Source organism: Coloeus monedula, assembly GCF_965178545.1.
Source record: "Coloeus monedula genome assembly, chromosome: 7".
Classification (NCBI taxonomy): domain Eukaryota; kingdom Metazoa; phylum Chordata; class Aves; order Passeriformes; family Corvidae; genus Coloeus; species Coloeus monedula.
This window is the reverse complement of record NC_138787.1, coordinates 31,271,750-31,293,294: the sequence shown is the minus strand read 5'-3', so window position 1 is coordinate 31,293,294 and position 21,545 is coordinate 31,271,750. Positions and strand designations below refer to the sequence as shown.

General features: G+C 46.5%; 2 protein-coding genes across 2 annotated transcripts in view; one reads left to right on the top strand and one right to left on the bottom strand.

Annotated features, from left to right (window-relative positions):
* OSBPL11 (oxysterol binding protein like 11) overlaps positions 1–4,325 on the top strand; it is a 39,997-nt gene extending 35,672 nt beyond the window's left edge. Inside the window, exons 12-13 of the mRNA XM_082285173.1 lie at positions 595–748; positions 2,634–4,325. Coding sequence (XP_082141299.1) covers positions 595–748; positions 2,634–2,711 — 232 coding nt within the window. The 3' untranslated portion in view covers positions 2,712–4,325. The remainder of the gene's footprint in view (positions 1–594; positions 749–2,633) is intronic.
* Positions 4,326–7,677: 3,352 nt separating this feature from the next.
* LOC309574845 (TGF-beta receptor type-2-like) overlaps positions 7,678–21,545 on the bottom strand; it is a 30,696-nt gene continuing 16,828 nt past the window's right edge. Inside the window, exons 2-7 of the mRNA XM_082284776.1 lie at positions 19,300–19,450; positions 17,277–17,479; positions 13,422–14,230; positions 13,168–13,309; positions 11,859–11,986; positions 7,678–8,089 (exon numbers count right to left, since the gene is read on the bottom strand). Of these exons, the coding sequence (XP_082140902.1) occupies positions 7,877–8,089; positions 11,859–11,986; positions 13,168–13,309; positions 13,422–14,230; positions 17,277–17,479; positions 19,300–19,450 (1,646 nt within the window). The 3' untranslated portion in view covers positions 7,678–7,876. The remainder of the gene's footprint in view (positions 8,090–11,858; positions 11,987–13,167; positions 13,310–13,421; positions 14,231–17,276; positions 17,480–19,299; positions 19,451–21,545) is intronic.

Genomic DNA, 21,545 nt, shown 5'->3' with positions numbered 1-21,545 from the left:
TGACCCTTTTTGTCCTAAGCAGTCTGGTGAGTGCCTTAGGAAAACCTGCAAATGTAGATAGTGTTTGTGGATAACACTTAGCAGTGCCGATCTTTATTTTTTATGTTTTTTAAAAATAAAAATCAAGAGCATAGTAAAAAGTGCACAACCCAAGTGCAGGCACATGGGTGTTTGTCTCCTGTTTATGAGCAGAGGGTGTTTCTTTGAGTTCACAAAGTGCTTTCCAGAACAGAAGCTCCCTGTTAGTTTTGTTTTTACTCATCAGCTACACAGCAGGGCAGCTCCTGACATCCTCACAAGAAGCTGCTTGTTGAATAACACTTCCATGGCAGTTTTAAAGGGTTTGCAAACAGACATTAGATTGGCACTGCCAGAACCTCAGAGCCATTCCTACATGCTCCCAGTTGCTGGTGTAGCTGTAAGACTTGGCCATGAGCCCTCACCTGTGCTGCAGTGCTCTGACCTGGGCTGATTTGTCATGTGTATATGGAGAGAGTGCTCCTGTTCTACAAGAACTGCCTGCAGTGATCCTGCAGTTCGAGGTGGCAGGCTGGGAAACCTTTGGAACAGTAAAGTTACCAGTTTATTTTGTAGGAGGCTGTGGCAGCATGTGACAGAGTCTCTGCGGGATGGAGACATCGATAAGGCTACAGAGCACAAGCGAGCCCTGGAAGAACGGCAGAGGAATGAAGAGAGACTTCGTGCTGAAACAGAAACACCTTGGTGTACTAAATATTTCCTTAAAGATGTAAGTTCCCAAGCAGTTAGCTGCTGTTAATGAAGGCAGAAGCAAAGCTGTTAAGCAAGCAGGTGCACATACAGGTCTGTGTCCTGTCAGAATATTTGGCCTTAGATCTTACAGTTTAGCTCTGTGGGATCCTTAGGGGTAAGGTGACGTAAGAATTCTTAAGGATGTAAAGGCATGACTTCATTCTCCACTTTCCAAATGCTTGGATTTTGTGATGCCCTTGCATCAAAATGTTTGCCAGTTTTCTGGTCCAGTTTCTTTTACCAAGCAAGTCCTCAATGGCACATGGAAAATAGCTTTGCATATACACATGTATATACACATATACACAAGCAGACTGTAACAGTAGATGCTCAAAGCAAATAATCAGTAGTACTAATTTTGCTGAGGTGGGGTGTGTGTGTGTACCCAACACGTTATTGTTAGCAAGCAGTGATGCCTTTTCCTGGTCTTAAAATCAAGAGTCAAACACGGTTAGAAGGGGAAAAGGGATTTTACCTTGGTATTTATTTTAAGGATCCTTAGGTGCACATGTCCAGGTCGAATGCACCAAAATGCACCCCGCAATGCACACCCCCAAAAGATCTGGTATAACATTATAGGTTTTACTAATTAGCATATCAATCAAAAATTCCCCAGTGAGAGGCTTGAGTGAGCCCCCCTCCCCAAGGAGCCTTCCCCTGGATGGTTCTATTTTAGTTTACAGAATGTGTTCTGGAGAGGACCTTGGGGTCTGGGGCACACTGATCCCTAGCTGTGAAGCTTCTAAAATGTTTAGTCTCTTAGCTTGACAAACTAGCCTAAGAATGTAGGCAAAAAGCACTAAAAATACAGAAGTTGTAAAAAAGGTATAACAGGGGTATAAAAGAAAAGGCAAAAAATCTTCATGGCATCAACAGGAATGTGAGTTCATTCTCAACTTACACTTTTTTTGTTCTCCTACATTACATTTTGGTTAGAGCTTATTTGTTCAGTGTCTTAATCTGTACTTCAGTAATAGTAGTAGTAGTAATAATATAGTAAGACTTTTAACAAAGTGAACTACAGCCTGCCCAGGAGGATTGGGGGATGCTGCTATGATAACTTTGAAATAGGCTTTTCTTGTGATCCACGTGGTGAGACCTTGCTAGTGTAGAGACCTTTGCAGAGCCTTTGCAACAGGAGAGTTCTTGAGTAAAATTTATGCTGTTGTAGTTTAGATTCTCATCACAGTGCAAGTTTATCTGTTACAGTGCAGTAATGTAATTCCCCCTCTTCTTACAAGATCACAGAGATGGGAAGGGTTTAGAACACCAGCTAAAAAGTTACCTTTTCTTGGATATCTTCCAGGTTTGTTTTGTGAAGTTCAGGACAAGTTAGCTCCCATGATGGTTTTTGTTCTCTAAAGCTGTGTTAGTATAATTAGCTCAAAGTTAGGTAGTTGCATTGTTAGTATTGTTAGATTTACAAAAGATGAAGTTCTGTTGCTAGTTCAAGATACAGATGTACTCGGAAAACGTTTAAATGTGATCCTGGGCACTTCATTTCTGGGTAAACTGTTGGGCTGTGTTAGAGCTGATAATCCTGGGTAGCTGCCTCTCTGCTGTCTGCTTATGTGGCTTCTTCAAGTAATTTGGATCATACACCTCAGAAGAGTGGCTTTTTGACTGGGTTAATTATAAGTGCAGTCAGCTCCCAGAGAGCACAGTGGCTTGGCAGGAGCCTGCATGTGTTTTGAAGCAGTGTCAGCAGCCTGCAGTGCTGATCTCTGTGCCTTAATCTGTGGGAGGTAAAGATACCAGCTCTGTCCCTCTGCTGTTCACAGCCATCAGTCCAATAGTTTTGTGAAGGCAGTTCTCCCAGGGCAGTGTCTTTATTATAACTGTACTTTCTCTTTAAATTGCAGGGAGATGGCTGGCTTTATCATAAACCCCTCTGGAAAACAGTGTCTGCCGCACAAACTCAGCAAACGGACAGTAACTAGAAAAAAGCTGCTTTAAGATGAGTTTTCTGATTTTCCTCTCCTTTTCCTCTGTCTCTCTGAACACAGTAATTACACTGAGTTCCCCTTTTTATGTAATTGTGCAAGTTTAAATGAGCATAAAGAAATAACTATACTAGGGCACTTTAAAGCTATTTAAAAAAAAAAAAGTAAAAATCCAAGTTGTAGAGACAGACTTGCCAGGTACATTCAACCAACTTGTTTTTTTCTATGATCCAAGAGATTTTACCTGCATTGTGTAATATTCTTCTAAGTAGATCAGATTGCAAAAGCTGCCTGAGAGAAGAAGGAACCTGTTGGATTTTGGAGTGACATAGGAACTCTTTTGGAATCTGTGTCAAGCTCTTTAATCACTGAAACCTCCTCAGTACACATGTAGACAACAGCAACAAAAAATTGCTGCTTTTATGCCCAGTAATTAACCTTCTTGGCGAAAACTGGAAGGGTGTTTGGAAGATGTGCCTGAAATCAGTATTAAGAAACAACTGGATCATGACGACCTTTTCTTCGGAGAGAATGCGTGCATGCATTGGAGGAGTATGGGATGTACGTAGAGACTACTTTTCTTTTTTATGGATTTATAAAAGCAATTAGAAGTGTAACCATGGAGAAATTTTTCCTCTGAAACATTTTAATATACTTGAAATAATTGACTTGAATTGGAAAAGTAATTTGAACACTTTTCAACTCTAATTTTATTAAATCTCTTTGAGTGACTGGTTTTTCTCAAGTTATAATGTAATGAGATCTGGCCTGTTTTTTCTCCTCCAACTTCTCTTCTTGAGGACTAAGGCTTTCAAAATGAACAGAAAACGTACAGTTTTGTATTTAAATTTCTCTGCCCATCTAATTGTCTCAGAGATGAAGTATCAGTGTTACAAACTGTCCTTTGGGTTATTTTGTTTTTTCTCCTGTGGTGGTGTTCAGAGCAAAGCAGTGAAATGTGACCTTGAATACATGGACTGTAGGTCCTGGTTTTTCATGTACCATAAAAAAACCCAAACAAACAACTGATTATGCTGAGGACTGGGTATTGATTTGAAACACAATCAGATATCAGGAAACTGTATTCAGGTACAAACATCCTTTTTTCTTTTTTTTTTTTCTCCTTTTTATAACTATTTTATTGAAGTCTAAGAATTGCTGGCAATTAAGAATAGTACTTACTATGGCTTTCGTTATTGTTGTAACTACAAGCTACCTTAATTTTTCCAACAGTGGTGCCTTAATCTGTTTTTTCTTCTGATGTAGTCTTCCAATCAGTGTATATAACATTATCTGCCACTTCCCAGCCATGGCAATGGCTGCACCTGATCCAGCATCATGAGAACTCACAACTGTGTGATCTGGTAAGATGTTTTCCATAGAGAGGATGCAAGTGTAAGAATGCATCAGAAGGTTTAAATACCCATGTTAGCTTTCAACACAAACTGTAAATCATGCAAAAAAAAAAAAAAAAAAAAAGAGTTGGGTTTATGCACAACTGTTTTGATCCTCTTGTACTTTTTTTTTTTTGCTGTGAAATGCACTGAGATCTCAATGTGAGTCATAGTCCATTTGTGAGAAGTGGGGGGGGATAATAAAGCTACAAAATGATTCATTTGTTCTGTCTGCTTTCCTAGAGATCAGGTGACCAGGAAAGAGTAGGTGGTTGTTTTCTTTCATGCTGGAGATCTGTCTGGGCTTTCCTTGGTCCTAAAAGTGGGATATTTTGGCACTGTGTGCTTGAGTGGTAACTATTCTCCAGCAGAAGAATGTTTTAGGCCCTGCTTGTCTTGTTTGTGATATTCTATACAACCATCCTGTTGTGATAGTTTTGGATATCCATTGGGCATTTTCATGTTTAACCAGGAATAAAAATAAAAACTAAAACAGTGGGATTAGTTCCTCCTTGTTTTTGGGTCTGCAGCACATTTGGGGTGTGCTCTTTGGCCAGTTCCAGGATTTGGGGTAGGAGTCATGGTGGCAATGTGTAAAATTCTTCCACGGTTCATCAGTACCTGCACCAAACTGGGGCTGGTAGAGAAACAGATTAACACTGGATACGTTTCATGGTTGTTTTACCTGTGTCACATGGCACATTTGCTTTGAACGAACAGCAAGGGCTGTGGTGCAAGGTCCAGCTTTTAATATTGCAGTGATCAGAGCAAAACCAAACCTTTTTCAGCTGAGTGTACTCCAGGGATCAAACTTAAGCTTACTGAAATAGAGACTTATGACTCAGTCACTAAACTCACCTTAAAATTTTGATTTGGGAATTTGTCAAGGTGATGGCTGTAAATGAGACTGAAAAGCTCCCACGTTGATCATAAACTCATTTGTGTTCCTTATAAAATACTATTAGTAAAGTTATTTCTCTTCCTCTCTCATCTGGTATGCTTGTGGTTTCACACTGAGAAAGCTGTTACTAATTTTGTTGTGTAAAAATAGACCAAATGCTGAAGCAATATTTTGATAAAATCCATGAAGTGATTTCTTTCAACATGAAGATGTTTCTAGGAAAAAAGAACATAGAACCTTCCTTTGCTCAAGTGATCACCAGAACTGGAATGGTTCCTGATGTGGATTTAGTTATGATGCATATTTCTACTTCTATAAACAAAGGACATAGTTTAAAACAGTTTAAAAAGAGAAAAATGAGCCACTGAATATCCAGCTTAAATTGTAATTGTGATTCTTCTGAGAGTGGCAAGCACCCTGCGGACTAATGAATGTATTTTTAACTCTGACCAGATTTGATTCTCTTGCATAACTGATGTTGTTTCCATCCTGTACCTTCTGGAGCAAAGGGAAGGGCTCAGTGCTGCTTCCTGTGTAGATACTTGCTAGAACCACAGTGTGTTCCAACAGGGAACATGGCAAAATAGGACATTGGCTTATGTTACCTTCTGTCTTCTTGGCTTGATTGGGCCCCACTGAACTTAAGAGCAGAATTCTCATTGATCTCAGTGGTTTTAGGCTCCCTGAATCATAAACAGATCTTGGATCTTAAATAAGTGGCTGTCTTTAGAGGTGCTGTGCAGCCTGCTGCTCATGGAAAACAGAGTGTGACAAGTCACCCCTGTTTAACACAGGCATTCAGGTGTGTAATCCTGATGGATTTATGGAAAAAAACGCACTATGCAAATCAGCTTGTTCAAGATTTTAGGCATGGGTAGGGGAAAAGATAAAGTTTTTCAGCATATTTATAATATGAACTCAAGCCAATTACGAAGTCTGTCTACTCTGGAGAATTTGGATTTCAGCCATCAGAGATGCAGGCTTCAATGTCTCGTTTGCACAGACTGATCCCCTCTGTCCCTGTCACCTGTGGGAAGAACAGGTCAGAGTGTCTTTTAAATCCTTTTGAGCTTGGAAGAACAAGTGAACATATTCATCAGTGTGTCCAAACAACTTGGTGCAGAACTTGGTGTGGAAATTCTGCACAAAATACTATGGGAATGAAAGATTGGGCAGTCGGTGGCAGGGGGAGTTTGGTTTGTTTTCCTGTAGATTTTTGTCTCCCTGACAGAAAAGCTGCCTCATGCTCTGTTTCTCTTGTGCCAGAGCAGTGGTTATTACAGTCAAGAAATGAGACTGAAGTCAGGTGGGTGGAAAATGTGTATTTGTGGGGAACTGAGGAGGGTGTGCTTCAAGAGAAAAGGGTTAACTTGAAAAACTGTAAGGTGTCAGGAGGTAGCAGCCAGGTGAAGATTACTGAGAATGACAGGTGTGGTCACAGTTGCAGGTGTAATAAGTGGTAGCTAAGCAAATTTTTTGTTATTTAGATTTGATGCAACCTAATTCATTCCCCTTCTGTCCTTCTTTGAAGTGTTTAGAGACAATTTGGTTCTAGGCTTTTAATTTAGCAACTGTAAAAACAGTCCAAGGAGGTGGAAACAATAGCTAGAGAAGAAAAGGTTTTTATATGGGTTGGTGTTGTCATAGCTGAGCACTTTAGAAAACCAAGCCAGCCCTGCAGGTCTGCTTCCCTGCTCCACATCGGGGAGCCTCGGCTGTAGAAAACTTGGAAGGTTTGCTCCCTTTCTTTCTGGGCTGATCCATGCAGCTGTGTGGTGGCAAGCAGTGTATTCCTCTCGGGTGCCATCCCGAAAAATACAGCTCTGTGTAGGTGTCAGGTATGGGCTTGCAGGGCTTAGGAGCACCTGAGGTTTGTGATCCCAAGGGTGGAGGGATTTGCACAGTACCAGGGTTCAGAGGAAGGTGTGACTTACCTTTCCTTAACTGCTTTCCAGGATAGAGGCAGCCTGGGTTGATGTGGTGATCATGGGAATTAAGGTCTCAGTTCATTCTGATCGTGTTTCCCCAGGTGGGGTAACCCAGCAGGGGGGTGTGAGAGTTGCAAGAAGAGTTGGCCAACACCTTTGTGTTGACACTGTTACTGTGGCACAGGTCTGGCTAGAGGTGACTGGCAACTGGTCTGATGGGGGAAAGGGTTGTCTGCATATCCTGCATGGAGAGTTTTTAGGGTGAAGCAACCATGTCTACACTGGTGACTTCTTCTTTCTCTCTCAAAGAAGCATCACACACCCACCTGAACTATCAATTAACCCAGGAATTCCCCAGTGAGGAAAGGTGTGTTGTAGTTGCATTGTATCAGGCTTTTACAAACTGGATTATTGTGGATCTTTGCATAATGTTGAATGAGTAATTTTCTTGGATGTCAGCATTTCTTCCATTGAGGGTGTGGTATATCTCATGATGTCTTTTTTTGCTGCTACAACAGATTTTGTATGTGTGTATAGGCCATTAAAAAAAGGAAAATTGTTTTGATCGCTGCAGAATAAGTTAGAAAAAAACTCATGATGACAATATGGAAGGGAATGACATGGAAAAAAAGACATGGAATTCAGGTGCTTATTAATAAAAGATTAAACATTATTATTTTAAAAAATAATAAAAGGAATGCTTTGCATCATTATACATTTTAAGTAAGTACAAAGTCAGTTCATATAATAATGTTGCACTTTAACCAAAATATTGATTCCACAGTTCACTGTATCTGTGGGAGGAAACAGATCTTATAAATAATTTATGTACTAGATCTTAGTTCCATTTTGAAAAACAGTGAGGCTTTTTTCCCTCATGAGCTAAATGCTTCTCCCTTATCCTCTTGTTCCTTGTGATGAGGACTTTTGCCTGCTGCATCACTGAATGTTTCTGCTCCCGTCACTGTCCTGGTGCTCCCCACCTGGAGAAGCTGTTTTGCTGGCCTCGTTGTCCATGTTGTTGTTGAGGATGTCATCACAATCCATTTGTGCCATCAGGTTGAAGCGCTCAGCCACGCAGTGGGCGGTGAGCCGAGCCTCGGGGTCGTGGTCCCAGCACTCCGTGATGGTGTCGCACAGGAAGCGCATTCCCTGCAGTTGGAAGGGCTGAGATTAGGATTGAAAGGCAGGAAGAAGAGGATCTAACACGATCTCGGTGGTTTACCACACTTCTGACAGCCTCCTGCATAAAGGCTGGTTTTGGCCAAGCTTAAGCACGAGAGGAGTCAGCCTCGGTAAGTTGTGGAAGTGCTGATGCTTCCACTGGCACTGCTTGTGTTAGAGCAGCAGCCTCGGCTCCCCTGGCATCTGCTCCCAAACATTCCCCATGCTCCCTGGAAACTGGCTTGTGTTGGCTGTGAGATTTAGAGCCTGTTTCCATCCAGCCCCTATTTATTTCCTGTCTTAACCTTGCCCATTTGGATCAGAGAATCTAAAATCACAAGGGGCAGGAGAGGTGTGGATGGTGACCTGTAGGCTGCTGGCTGAGCCCAGGCCTTGGGGTTTGAGCTGCACCCTGCCTGTTACATCTGGGGGAGGTGGTTTTCAAAGGTAGGTTTGGAAATAATTTCTTAAATCTGACTTCTTGTTTTACTGGCATTATGGAAGGATGTGCTGTGCCAAACACTCATTGCAGTGTGCAGCTGAGCCTTGTTCTCTGATCACAAAACAGCCTTTTGGTTGAGATGGGATGAGGTGCTTCCCAGTTTACTCCAGAGCACACAGAGTTCCTCTCAGCTACAATGCTTATGTCTCCCAGAAAGCTATTTTTTTTTTTGTCCAATTGTGTAGGCTTCTGAAAAGAGCCACAATATTTTGGGCTTAGAAAGAAAATAAATGGTAGTATTCAGCTGGTGCTTTTCCCACTCTTTAGCTAGTAACACAGCTAGCACCAGAAGCTGTGTTGAACCTTCCCTCGCCCATGTAATTCCATCATGTGCTATTGCTCTTGGCATCATTGTCAACTAAAGCTGGAACACAGTGGAAAAATCATTATTCTAAATAAAGCTTCATGTTTTTCAGTGGGTTTTATGTATTTCATAATTTGTAATTAAGAGAACCCTAAAGTCTCATGTGGACCCACACAGGGGGAAAATCCGAGTCCTACAGAGATACAGGGTCAGTGCCATCTGCCCTTCTGCACCTTACTCAGAACTCACTACTCTGTGCTAAGGTTCGTTGTATTAAATCTTCCACAATGGACACAAATTGGAGAGAACAGGATTGTACAGCAAAACTGACAGATGGTGTGTTTCAGCACCTCTGACGTCACTCACTAGCTTAGTTGAAAGGATTTGAGGGTAATTGATTACATGCAAAAATGAGCTAGCTTAGGTGAATCTTTTTAAGTCAGCCTGTTCTCCAACAGGACATCCAAGATTCTCTGTACTTATTTTTCCCTGAAATCATAACATTTATTTGCAGTTTGCCTTGTAGTGATGATGCTCTTTTGAATGGTATAACTGGAACATCTTGTTTGGCTTACAAAATGGAGTTAGTTTTGCTTTTATATTTGATATCTCTTTTTCCAAGATTCCAAAGAATGCTGAGTTGTACAAGTGTATTTTTAGTGGCAATATTGACTTAAGCTTCCACTGCTCCTTCCTGTCCTGCACCAGCCTCTGGTTGTGCCAGTACATCAGTCTGTTCAGCTGCTTTGTGAACCAGATTCAGAAATTTACCTGGCCTAAAAAAAATTTTTTTTTTTAGTGTGGTGGTGTGTGAAACAAGGTAAGTTATCTGAGAAACTGGGGATGAATTTCTTTGGCTGGCTTTGTTGTGGGGCTTTGCAAGCAAATGCCCTGAAGCTGCTATTGGGTGAGTCAGGCCTGTCAGGGAAATTAGTGCTGACACTTGCTGAAAATCAAACCATGGTATTCACTTGACTGAGAGCAATCCTGATGGTTGAAACGCGGAAATAGCATTTGGAGCTCTGCAGCAAACTTATGGGTGGGAACACCTGTGGGTGCCTCCCATTCAGGGGAGTGACTTGTCACTCTTTCTCGGTGTCACCCAATGCTTCCTCACACGGGAAGGGAAGCCTGGACCCCCGGAGTGGCACAAGCCGGTGGTTTTCTGCTGCTTCCCAGCAGATGGTGCTGCCCAATTCCTCATCCTAGGGAGACCGGTTGCAAAATGCCCGGAAAATGCTGTAAAGCCAGGCTTGTAAAGAGATGTTTATTACACCAGCAGAGATTAGTCAGAGAAGAACTTTCAGCAACACAACGTGGCTTTGCTGTTCCCCTTCCCCAGTGACCATCAGATGGTCCAATAAAAGTTCCCACCTTACAAGCTTTGCTCTGTTTGCCTGCTAGACCAGTCCAACTACAGCATTATTTCTGGGAGGTGACTGCAGTCAGCCTCCCATCAGCCCTGGGAACAGCACAGTTATGCTCATGCTCTATCAAAGTAGGATTTTTGACAGCCCAAGCCTCTGTATATTTTTTCTGTGGTTTCAAAGTTTATCGGAGACCCTGGGAGGTGAATGTCTGAGGTGACTACTCAAAAGGCTTCAAATATGTGGCACTGCTGATTGAAGCTCCTGTATTTGCTTTTGTCAATGTAAAGGGCTGGGTGAGCTTCAGAAATGGACTCACTGACTGATAAACGTCCCGGGGGTCCCACAGAAGCCACGGATTCATTTGATGCTGTTTGCAGTTTTGGGCAGTCAGGTCAGCTGTGAGTCTTTGGACAAATATGGTTTTGAGAGGAGACGTTGTAGGGAATGTGTGGCCTCCTAAGGTCGAGAAATTTTCTCATTCCCTCTGCAAAGCCTTCCTCTGTGTGCCAGCAGGGCAGAGTGGGAGCAGAGGCAGTGTGTTTTACGGGTAGATATTGCAAAATGATGCACTGAGCACTGCAAGGCTCTGAAAGCCAGCAGGCTCAATGTTCCAGCTTGATTTTCAGGTGAATGGGAGTGTTGATCAGCAGATGGTGTTTTTCCACAAGACATGTGAAATTCAGGAAGTACCAAAGTCAGGCAAGATGTGGAAATCACAATCAGCATGCTTGTTACCCTTCGTGTCCTTAGTGTGTGGCAGAAAGTGTTGGCCTGGGGCAGACGACCCTGTCAGGGCCAGGAGGGAGCTCTATTTCTGTAGCTGGTTGCTCTGGGTGTGCTTGTGGGTGGTTTTAGTAGAGCACATTTTGTTACTGCTGAAATGGTCCTGTTCTAGAACACTGGGTTATGCCCTCTATGCTGACACACTTTGCTTTCAAGACCCTCTGAAGGCTGGTGAGAAACCTCCCTTGACAAGCCTCGAGCCTTGCAGAGTCCCTGCTCTCAGCTTCTCTCCCTTTTCCTGAGTGTTTCACAGGAAGGACATGCTTCCTGGTTTGCTCTTCCTTGTAGAAATGGAAATTTCATGTTAAGGGTACTTTTGAGCTTGAAACCTCCACAGCCAAGCAGGCAGAAGGCTGGATGCAGCTCTCTTGCCCTCTGTGCCTGCTGCGAATGGCTGTGTGTGAGGAGCTGTGTGTTTCCTCAGTGTTCCAGACAAGGTGCTTAGGGGAGAAGCAGAGTGAACTCCAATGATTTACTGTTTCATGAGAAGAGCTGCACTGAAGTGCTCCATTTTCCTGTTATCCTTAGGGTAGCTGAAACCCATCACCTGGCATTCACAGCTTCCTGACCATGGCTATTGATCAACAAATGCTGCTGTACCGTGGCTGGTGGCTTTTGTGCAACAAGGAAATGAGTCCAGTGGACTTGTGTGGGCCCAGCCATTCACAATGGAGCTGGAAGTAGAGCCCAGGAATTCTGCCTGCTTTTCCTTTGACTATAAATTTAATTTTTCGGGCTGCTTTAGTGAGGAGAGACAACATGTGTTGCTCTTTTCTGAACCAGTTGCTCCCAGCTTACCTGGTGCACCAGCCAGTTGCTTGGGATCTCGGGCCGGCCTCTGCCGTGCAGCACAATGTCCCTCATGGTGTCCACACAAGGCTGCTCCTGGACTTTCGACCCAAAAGGCAGCTCATAATTCTTTACCTCTGCAAGGAAGCAACAGCAGCATCACAGGATGTTTCTAATGAATTCCCTGCTTTGTTTTGATATGGCCCACTGGATGAGAATGGATTTGTTTTTAACAGTCTGCAAAAAAATAAGCTGATTTGGAAACAATTGAGAATTTGCACACAGAAATGTAGTGCTGGGTTTTTACATAAAGGTTCTTTTCAGAGACAGCACCGAGGAACGATCTGACCTTCTTCCTGAACCCTAAAGATGCAGTACAAAGGACATGGTTTGTCTTTGGGTGTGACATATTTTGAGCAGGCAGAAAGTATTGTGCTGGTGAAGGATGGGAGGGGTGACTATCATATGATATTTTCTGGATTTCTGCAGCAGGGATGGAATGGGTTGGAGGAGAAGTGGCCCTTCTAGAAGAGAAACCCCATGTCGTGGGAGACCAAGGAGAAGTTGGCTGTTGGCAGAGGTGAGAGGCCACCCTGGTTTCTGCCAGGTCTTGCCCAGATGTGAATTCAGGTGAGATACAAGTGGAGAGAGATGGCCTGGGATGCTGGCTTGGGAACAAAGGATGCATGGGGCATCTGAGCCAGGCAAGGGCCAACCATGGGGCTTGCAGTGCAGTTGGAGCAGCTTTCTGGCCAAGGGTTGGAGGTTTCTGCAGCTCTATGGGCTTGTATTGTGAGTGGCTGGGATAGAGAAGGAAGGGAAAGGGGAGCAGGCAGAAGCCAGGCAGGGGCTAACTCCAGGGCAGTTAATTAAATGTTTTGCTACACACAATTTCAGATGCCAGGGTGTGACTCTGGGAAATGACAGGGCATGTCACGCTGTCAGGGGCTGGGGTTTGTGAGTCCCCATTGCAACATAAGCACTCTGGTATGGTTTGAAGAAGAAAATGGTTTTGAGGAGGCAGAGACACCTTTGGCTCTTCCTGCTTGGTTAGCTTTTTATCACCAGCACAGGCTCCATGGGACTCGGCAGCTTTGAGCAGGGGCTGGACCGGATGTCCCCATGGGGTCCTGTCCTGCTCCTTGACCACTGAACCACCCCCCTTAAGCCATGGCACACAGAGCAGGGGAAACTGTCACCAACTCTTGGCAGCCCTGCAGAGACCTCGGCCACCCCAAGTCACGTCTTGTGCCATCAGTTGGTATGTGGCAGTAAGGGAGTAAAAAGGCAGACAGCAACCGTGGTGCAGTGCTCCTACCTCCTACTACTTCACATCTAGAGGCCATTTCCCACAAAACAAGGGCCATGGAGTAGACATCCATCTGCTTGAAAGACTCCAGGTCTTCCAGGTTCACTCTGGACTCCAGGACCTCTGGGGCCATGTACCTGGCGGTGCCCACCTGCCCGAAGAGAGGAGAGAGGTGTTAGCAGCGGTGGATAAGGACTTTGGCCACAGGACAGGGGCGTGGCTGGCAAAGGCTCCTCCAGAGGGGGTTGGTGGATCATACTTGCCTGCCCGCTATTGGCAAAGTCATCCACTGTCAGGGAGGGGTCGAGGCGTATGGCGATGCCGAAGTCGCAGAGCACGCACTCCTGCTCGTTCTTCACTAGGACGTTTGTGCTCTTGATGTCACGGTGGGCGATGGGGATTTTTGGGCGGCCGCAGGCGGTGTAGTCGCTGTGGAGGTGGGCCACCCCGCTCACCAGGGACCCAGCCATCTTCTGCAGGTCCATCCAGCTCAGCACGTGGCGGGAGAGGTAGTCCTTGAGGTTGCCGCGGCTGTGGTAGGCGGTGATGAGCCAGTACTCCCGGCGGGGCCCCGTGCCCCGGTCCTCGGCAGTGAGGAACTGCAGGACGCTGTCATGCCTCAGGCTGGTGTCAGTGAAGATCTGGCTCTCGTTCTTCCAGGAGGAGTATTCCTCGCAGGGGAAAATCTTCACGGCCACCGTCTCGTACTGCCCTGAGCGGCTGTGGCTCAGCTTGGCCCTCCACACCTCCGCGAACTGCCCTTTGCCCACCATCTCGTCCAGCTCGATGGGGAGCAGCTCAGCGGGGCGGCTGCTGGCGCAGCCGGGGCTGGTGCCGGCTGGGCTCTCATCCATCAGCACGGACAACTTCTCCTCCCGCTCGGTTGCCTTCCCCGGCTCTGGCAGCGCCGGGGGCTGTCCCTGTTTCCCACCCCACGCCTTGGCCCTCTTGCGTCGCTTCTGCGTGCGGCAGAGGTAAAATATCACCGTGATCATCACCGCCACCAGCAGCGGGGGCAGGAGGCTGATGGCAGCCACTGGGATCACCTCTTTGCTCTGCAGCATGGAGTAGCCTGAGGGGAGGAAAGCAAAGGCGAGATGCTGCTGCTGCGGGTCTGCCACAGCTCGTTTTCATCACGCGGAGGAGGAAAATATGCAAAGCTGTTAATGGAGCGCAGCCCTTTGTGGGGCCGCACAAGGGCCCATCCCGGCACAGAACCCAGATGTAGGCACTTAGCAAGAGGGGGGGGCTGACTGGTTTTGGTCTCAAATTCAGCTCCATTTATCAACAGAGGACACAGGCCAGCATCATTTGGATGGGGTACTGTGGCACAAGAGACTGCAAAGGGCCTTTTGGGGGTCCCACGTGCTGCTTGTGCTCATGGCAAGGGGAGCTGGGCTGGAAAGAACAGTGATAAATCCAAGGCAAGGCTTGAACACAGCAAATCTATGAGAGGGCTTGGGGCTGGAGCTTTGCTGGACTCCTGTGGTACACAGAGAGCCAGGAGGGATGCTGGGGGTGGGCAGTGTGCAGGACCACCAGCCCAGGGGAGTGCCGGGACACTTTGCAGGATAATTAGCACACAGGAGCATCATTTCAGCACTTGTCTGCTAGTGCTGGCATCTCCTTCTTCAGCCCGTTACAACAGCAACCCCAACAATCGCTAGGGCATGGCTGCATTTGTTTTGTTTCTGTTAAACCCCCTGTTGGCCTTCAGATTGCTGGGGGGAGGACATGCACACAAAGCCATAACCCTCACACAACATATAATTGTCTGATCCTTTGATGTTCACGATTCCTGGAATAAACATGCTGACTTCAGTAGAGATATTCAAGTAAAATCTTACTCAGAGGTTTTTCTGCCAAGTATAATAACCCAGGGGAAGAGGGATAAGAATCATTCCATAAGCAAAACTCTCGCTGCTTGACCTCAGTGTGTGGAGATCATAATTCAGGTTCTGGAAAAACAGAGCATTTAGCTATTTTCCTTGGCAAATTTCAAAAAAATGTGCTGCAGCTAATTTCTGCGAGGCTGTGAAAGCGTTTCTAAAATAGGCATCAGGTTTAAACCACAAGATCAACCTAAACTGATATAAATCAATAACTAACTCAGGAATATGTTTATTTTGGAAAGTGTTGGGCTTGGATATCACCTACTGCTTTAATGGATTTACCCGATGCTTTGGATCCCATCTCTGAAACTGAAGAAAGAGAAGATATTTTTAAGGGAGTTGCGTGCACAAGTCCCAAAAAAGGGAAGTTAACACAACTCCAGGAAATTCCTTCATGAGGATGCCCCTTCCTGATGGAAGTCATTTAATACAATACAGGGGCTGTAGCAGGATTTAGACCCCTTCTACGGAGAGCAAATGTAGTTGCTCTGGCAATGACCACAGGTCTGTAAACCCACATCTTGTTGAGCATTGCTGCCTGGGTCTATCCATCCCTGTGGAGGGGACATGGACCTCCAGGGCCAGGCTCAGCTGGAGTAGAGGTGGAAGGAACTTGGCATGATCCACTGTACCCAGCATCTTCCCAAGGTGTCCACTGGGATCCTGTGTGCACAGCTTTAGGAAATGATGGCTCTGTGTGTTCATTAGTGTGATCTCTGAGCTCTGATGGAGTCCCCTGCAGCCCCAGTGTGAGGGCAATGCCACCCAGCAGCCCAGACCTGAAAGCAGAACTTAAGGAATCAAGAAACAGGAAAAAATCTGCCTGCTCCCGCTGCTGGAGAAGTGCTTGTCTCTGTTAGATGTTTCTCTGCTCAGGAATTGTCTATACCATTGAATATGACCACAAGTAAATATTTAGAATGCAAATGATCCCTTAAAGCAGAAGAAAAGAAGGTAAAGAATGGGGTGTGTGAGCCTGGGGCTTGCCTAAGCTGGTCCTGTGGCCCATATCTAAGAGGAGAGAGTTGTCAAAGACCTGCACTGCTCTTGCTCCGACTTCCAGCACTTTCTGCGCCGGCTGGCAGGAGGAGGCTGGATATGGAGCCTTCACTGGGGGCGGCATTTCCAATGAGCCAGTTGTCATTTTTGTGTGAAATTACATATCCCAGCATCAGCTTTGGGATTTGACTATCTCTCTCTAGAAGTGTGTGTACCTGTTATGTTTGGCTGGGGAAGCAGCAAAGAACCGCCAAATTTAGCATCATTTGCCTCTATTAAAGTGGCTTGTTTGTTCAGAGAATTTGCATTTCATGTGATGTTTTTCTTTTTTCCTTATGTTGCAGGAGAAGCTATGCTACTGGCATGCAGGTTCTGCTTAGAGTCATCTTCAGTCTCTCCTTGTTCTGTGATTATGGAAAATTGGAGGTGTTTCACTTTGCTTTTGTTACAGATCACATTCTTGATGGACCCTTGGATAAACCTGGTCCATTTGGAGTTGAGGAGGTTTGGACAAACCCCCAAAGGCTCAGGGTCTGGTTGGAAATGTTTCCAAAGTATACGACCCTCCTGAGGTACAGAAATAAGCTGCCTCTTAGTTTTCCCTCCTATGGATTTACAGCTCCCGTTGGATCTCCAGCCATGTGCAGCAGCGAGCCAAGCCACGCTCACGTGTGTGCTCAGCACCGGGGCAGCTCCAGCTGCCCCTTCCCGGGAGAAGCTGCAAGAATTCCCAGGAGAGCAGCAGAGGAGGCATTCCTGCATGCCAAGCCCTGCACCCCAGCGCCTCCACCTCTTCAGGTTACAGCTTCGAGGGGTGCCAGCAGTTCCTGTGGGTGTGTTCTGGGGCAGGATTTGCTCCGGCGTAATTTATTTAAAGCTTTCAGAGCTTTTGACTCACACTTGGTTACATCAGCTCCTGGGTTCCCCAGCTGATTTACCCTGTGCTGAAGGCACAGCCCACTGAGAGATATGGTGGATCTTCCGTCACTTGATGCTTCCAGGCAAAGGCTGGAGGTATTGCTGGGAGGAACACTTTGGCCATAGACAAAATGCTGGGCTCAGTAACAGGGTAGCGATTTTAACTGGCTTTTATAGAGGGGGGTCAAAGGAGATGGTGAGAGAGCCTCTTCTGCCACTGCATCTCCTACTCCGCAGGAAACACAAAGGATTTGTCATTGGCACTGGGTGCTGCTCCCCCTATAAAATAGCATTAAAAAAAGCACTCACCATTAGTGTGGTTTTCAAAGATGAGTTTGTCGTTGCACTCCTGCTCGTCCACACAGCCACAGATGTAGATGATGCCATCCTCGCTGGGCTGGTGGCTCATGATGCAGCGCGAGGTGTTGTAGTTGGGGACCATGAGGTTTTCAATGGGGCGGTGGGGGTTGTGGCAGAGCGTGCTGATCCTGATGCTCTCATTGTCCTGTCTCCTGCATGTGACAAATGAACCGACACAGCATTGGCCTGGCAGCTCAGCCTGTGTGTCACCTTAAACCCGATTCTAAGATCATTTCTTTCAAGGTATGTAGGGAATGACTTGTTTGCTGTAGCTCTGGTATAATTCTACTTACATGTACTTACAGGACCGGCGATGGGGGATGACTGGCCCTGCACAGGCTACAGCATTGCAGCTACGCCTGGGTGCGTTCAAAGGAAATTACAACCATTAATTACTTTCGTTACAATTAATTACTTTTCCAGGGACAGCCTCTGCTTCATGACCTGGTGGTGCAAAGCGGGAGGATGAAGGTATGGAGAGATTTCACAATGTCTTTGAGGTCAGCTGGGCAATCAGACATAAAAGCCAAGGAAAGAACCTAAATTTGTCACCCTCTCCCTGGTGAAGTCCCCCGGTTTCAGTGCTCCCCACATTTTCTTGGGGCTACCAGGTAATTTGACAGAGGAGCTCCAGCTGAAGAGTCCTTGGAAGGTGAGATCCCTTCTCCATGAGCTGCCAAGGCTGGGCACCCGGAGGACATGAGCATGGGGCCAAAGCTGCTGCTGTGACTGAGATACCCACTAAGGACAAGTTTGGATGATCCACATAAGTCTCTGCAGCAAGCAGAGTGAGCAGCAAGCAGCAAGGCTGGCCTGGAGGTGAGCCCTGCCTGCAGGGATCTTATTCTCTGGATGAATCTTAGAATGGGATGGGAGATGCTGGGAGGGGTTGGCAGGTTATTTGTGACTGCGTAGGTGCCTCACCCCGTCTGGTACATGATGCAGGGTGCAGCCCCATCCTGTGCAGTGGGATTGCTTCCCTGGCAGGGGGATTCCTGCTGCAGGGACCTTGCTTTTTCCTGTAAATGTAAGCTGTTAATGGGAAAAACCCAGCAACATGCTAGATTGCTTACCCAGTATTTAAGGTGGCTTCTCCAAGTGTGTGTAGGAGAATTTGGGGCAGGGGGTGGATTTTGTTGTTTGTTTGTTTAGGTTTCTTGTTGTGTTTGGCTTTTTTAAAAGTCCATAATGCAACAATTATGTTGAGGCGAACTCCTACTGAAAGCTGGCATACAGCATTCACGCTAATTAGCAGGTTGAGATAAAGCCTAGCGATAAGTGCTTGGCTGGCTTTCACTTTGGCAGCCAAATTAAAAGGGAAAGTGGAGGGAAATCACTTTGGGCAGACCCAAATGGATGTTTTTTAAGTTTTGCTCATGGGGACCAAAAAGCTGGGGGAGGCACTCTTCCGGGCCAAACCATGCAGTGTGTGCTTGGCCTGAAAGGCAAGATCCGCGTTTCCTGTCCAGGCACCTCTCGCAGGAGCAGAAAAGGGGATGGGAAAGAGGTGGGATAAACCCAGTGGGTTAACCCCAGTGTGGTGCCAGCTCAGATATCCATGTTCTGGTTGGGCACTGACCTTGGCTGCATCCCTGCATGTGAACCGAGGATTCACCCGCCTGATGCAAGAGGACATCACAGGTTTGGAGGTCAGGGTTGCTGGTTTGCCCTTGGGTTCAGCTTGTAAAGCTAAATTCAGAGGTTTATGGGAGTTTATAGGTCCTGCAGCAAACTTGCTACTCTTTGTGTCAGGCACTCAAAAGCTTAATTTATTTAGAAAATAAACTGGTACTAATTACAGGGCAGACCAAATGATTTTTTTACTGTGCCTTGTAATTTTAATTATAGTGGAGTCGAGGAAAGAGGAAGAGAAATGCTGAATTACTGCAGTGATCAGTAATCCAAGCACAGGAATACACACTTGAACCCCTTCCTCCCCCCGTCTCCCCTTGGGGAGGGAATTTCCTCTCACCATATGGCCACACAGATCTCGTAGGGGTCCTCGCAGTAGGAGTTGAGGTTGCAGTTGCTGTAGCACACCTTCTCCTCGCAGGCTGGCGGTGTGGAGTCGCACCACTTGCACAGGTTGGTCTTGAGGCTGCGGCGGGCGCCGGCGCTGCAGGCTGGGAGCAGAGAGGGGCTGTGGGTGAGCGTGGAAGAACAACCACCATTCCAAGTGATTCACACAGCCAGGGGAGAAGGAGCCTCAACTGACCCTATTTCTCCATGCGTTTTTTTTTTTTAAAGGTTTTTTTGCTCTCTTTTGCCCAGTCAATTGTGCTTTGTGTTATTCCAAAGCCTAGAGGAGATGGGAGGATGCTCCCATCAGGCAGGTCCTGCCAGACAAGAGCCTGGGAAACTGCAGAGAACCACGTTTTCCCTCTGTGTTTGCCGTACCATTTATCATCAAGGGGAAATTTACTTCTTCCTCTACAACCTAGGCTCAAATTGGCATTTCCCCTCATCCCAAGTACATTTGGTGTTGGAAATGGGACATCTCCAGTCTCTGTGTGCCTGAAGAATTCATTTATTCCCTTCCCAGCAGGAAGAGAGGTGCTGGGGAGGGATGTGTGGCCAGGCAGGGACAGCTCCTTCCTCTCCTGCTCTCTCCTTGACCTCCCTCTTCCTATTCAATGAAGCCAAGCTGGGAAATGTGTTTGCTACCCACTCCCCAAGCATCTGTGTATTTGCAGTAAAGGATGGGCTGAGACTTCTCAAGCTCTGTGGCAACAGGGGCTGCTCCCTCCAGGGCTTCATTGCCCGCTGTGCCCCATCCCAGCACGAGATGCTCTCCCACCTCCGGAGGCCAGGATCTGCCACAGCAGCAGGAATAACTGCTGCCTGTGGGGAGCTGCTCTGCCTGTATCTCACAGGCATAGCATTATCTCTATTTTTATAGAAAGGGTGCATGAACCATGCTTGGTTAAGGGATAAATCCCAGCTAAATTTAAACTTCCTGTCTTAAGGCTGCTAAATGGCTTAAAAAAAAAAAAGCCACTGAGTGGCTTATGTAGAAATATATATTTATACTTTTTTAAACGTAAATATGTGTACTCTAAAGTGTTCAGGTATGAACTCAAACTACAGCAGCTAATTTTTTGAAATTTTGAGCTGTCTGTGATTCTCTGGCTGCCATGTGCCCGAACCACCCAGCCCCCATGGCAGTCATGGCTCACTGTGCTGCCACAGCCCTCACAGAGTTTTCCATCACCAGCTGTTAGTCTGAAGAAAAAAAAATTGCAAAATCCCTGGCTGTGGCTTGGGAAGCCTCAGCCCCTGCAAACAAGGCCCTGCTGATCCAGCACACCCATGGGCACCCCCAGGTCTGTCAGCAACATGCAGGAACTCTTACGTTCTTTGTGGTCACCTCTGTGACCTGCCTGTGTTCCACAGCCAAGCCCATGGACCCTTTTAAATGCATATACTGTCCCAACAGCAAAAAGGGGTTTTTAATTTCTCTGCTCCCCAAACCCAGGGCATGCAGCCTGCTCTGACAGCATCCCACGTGCGGGCTCTGCTTCCCTCACTGGCCCAGACTCCCCTCCCTGCGACAGTCGTAAAGAGCTGCTGGAAGGCTCCCACACGGAAATAAACCATTTACAAGCTCCCATGGCCTTGTATGTAGGGGGGGAGACCTGGGTGCAGAGGAAAAGCCTGTTGCATCTGAAGGCTGGAAGAGGAAATTTTGGTTTAAATGACCCATGTCAGGCTTAAAATGCATTTCAGCAGGGATTGTGTTGTGTCAGGTTTTGGGGTAGCTGGGAGCAGGGTAGGTGAAGATGTTGCCCACAACCTCTTGCTCAGCATCCTCCCCATCCATGGGGCTGCTCTGGCCCTGCTGGGCTACCCTGAGATTTTGTGGGTGATCTCAACAGATCCAATGACCCATGTCCATCCAAGGTGTAGCTACTGAAACCATGGCCTCGGCTGGGATTTGAAGCACCTGCAGCGAGCATGAGCTACCCTCACCTCCCTGCCTTGCTCGGCTGGGGCAGGGCTTGCAGAATCTCAGGCAAAACTCCACTGGAGGATGAGAGGTTTGGGTGTGGAATAGAAATCTAGCCCAGCATTTTTTGTGTGCAGCCTTCAACCTACAGCAACAGCCACCACACCCTACAAACTCCATTTGCGTTATTTCATGGGAACAGAGAACTGAAGGTAAACTGGTTTCTTGCCCCAAAGCCAAGCCCTACCACACCCAGGCCTGTGCTCTGGTGG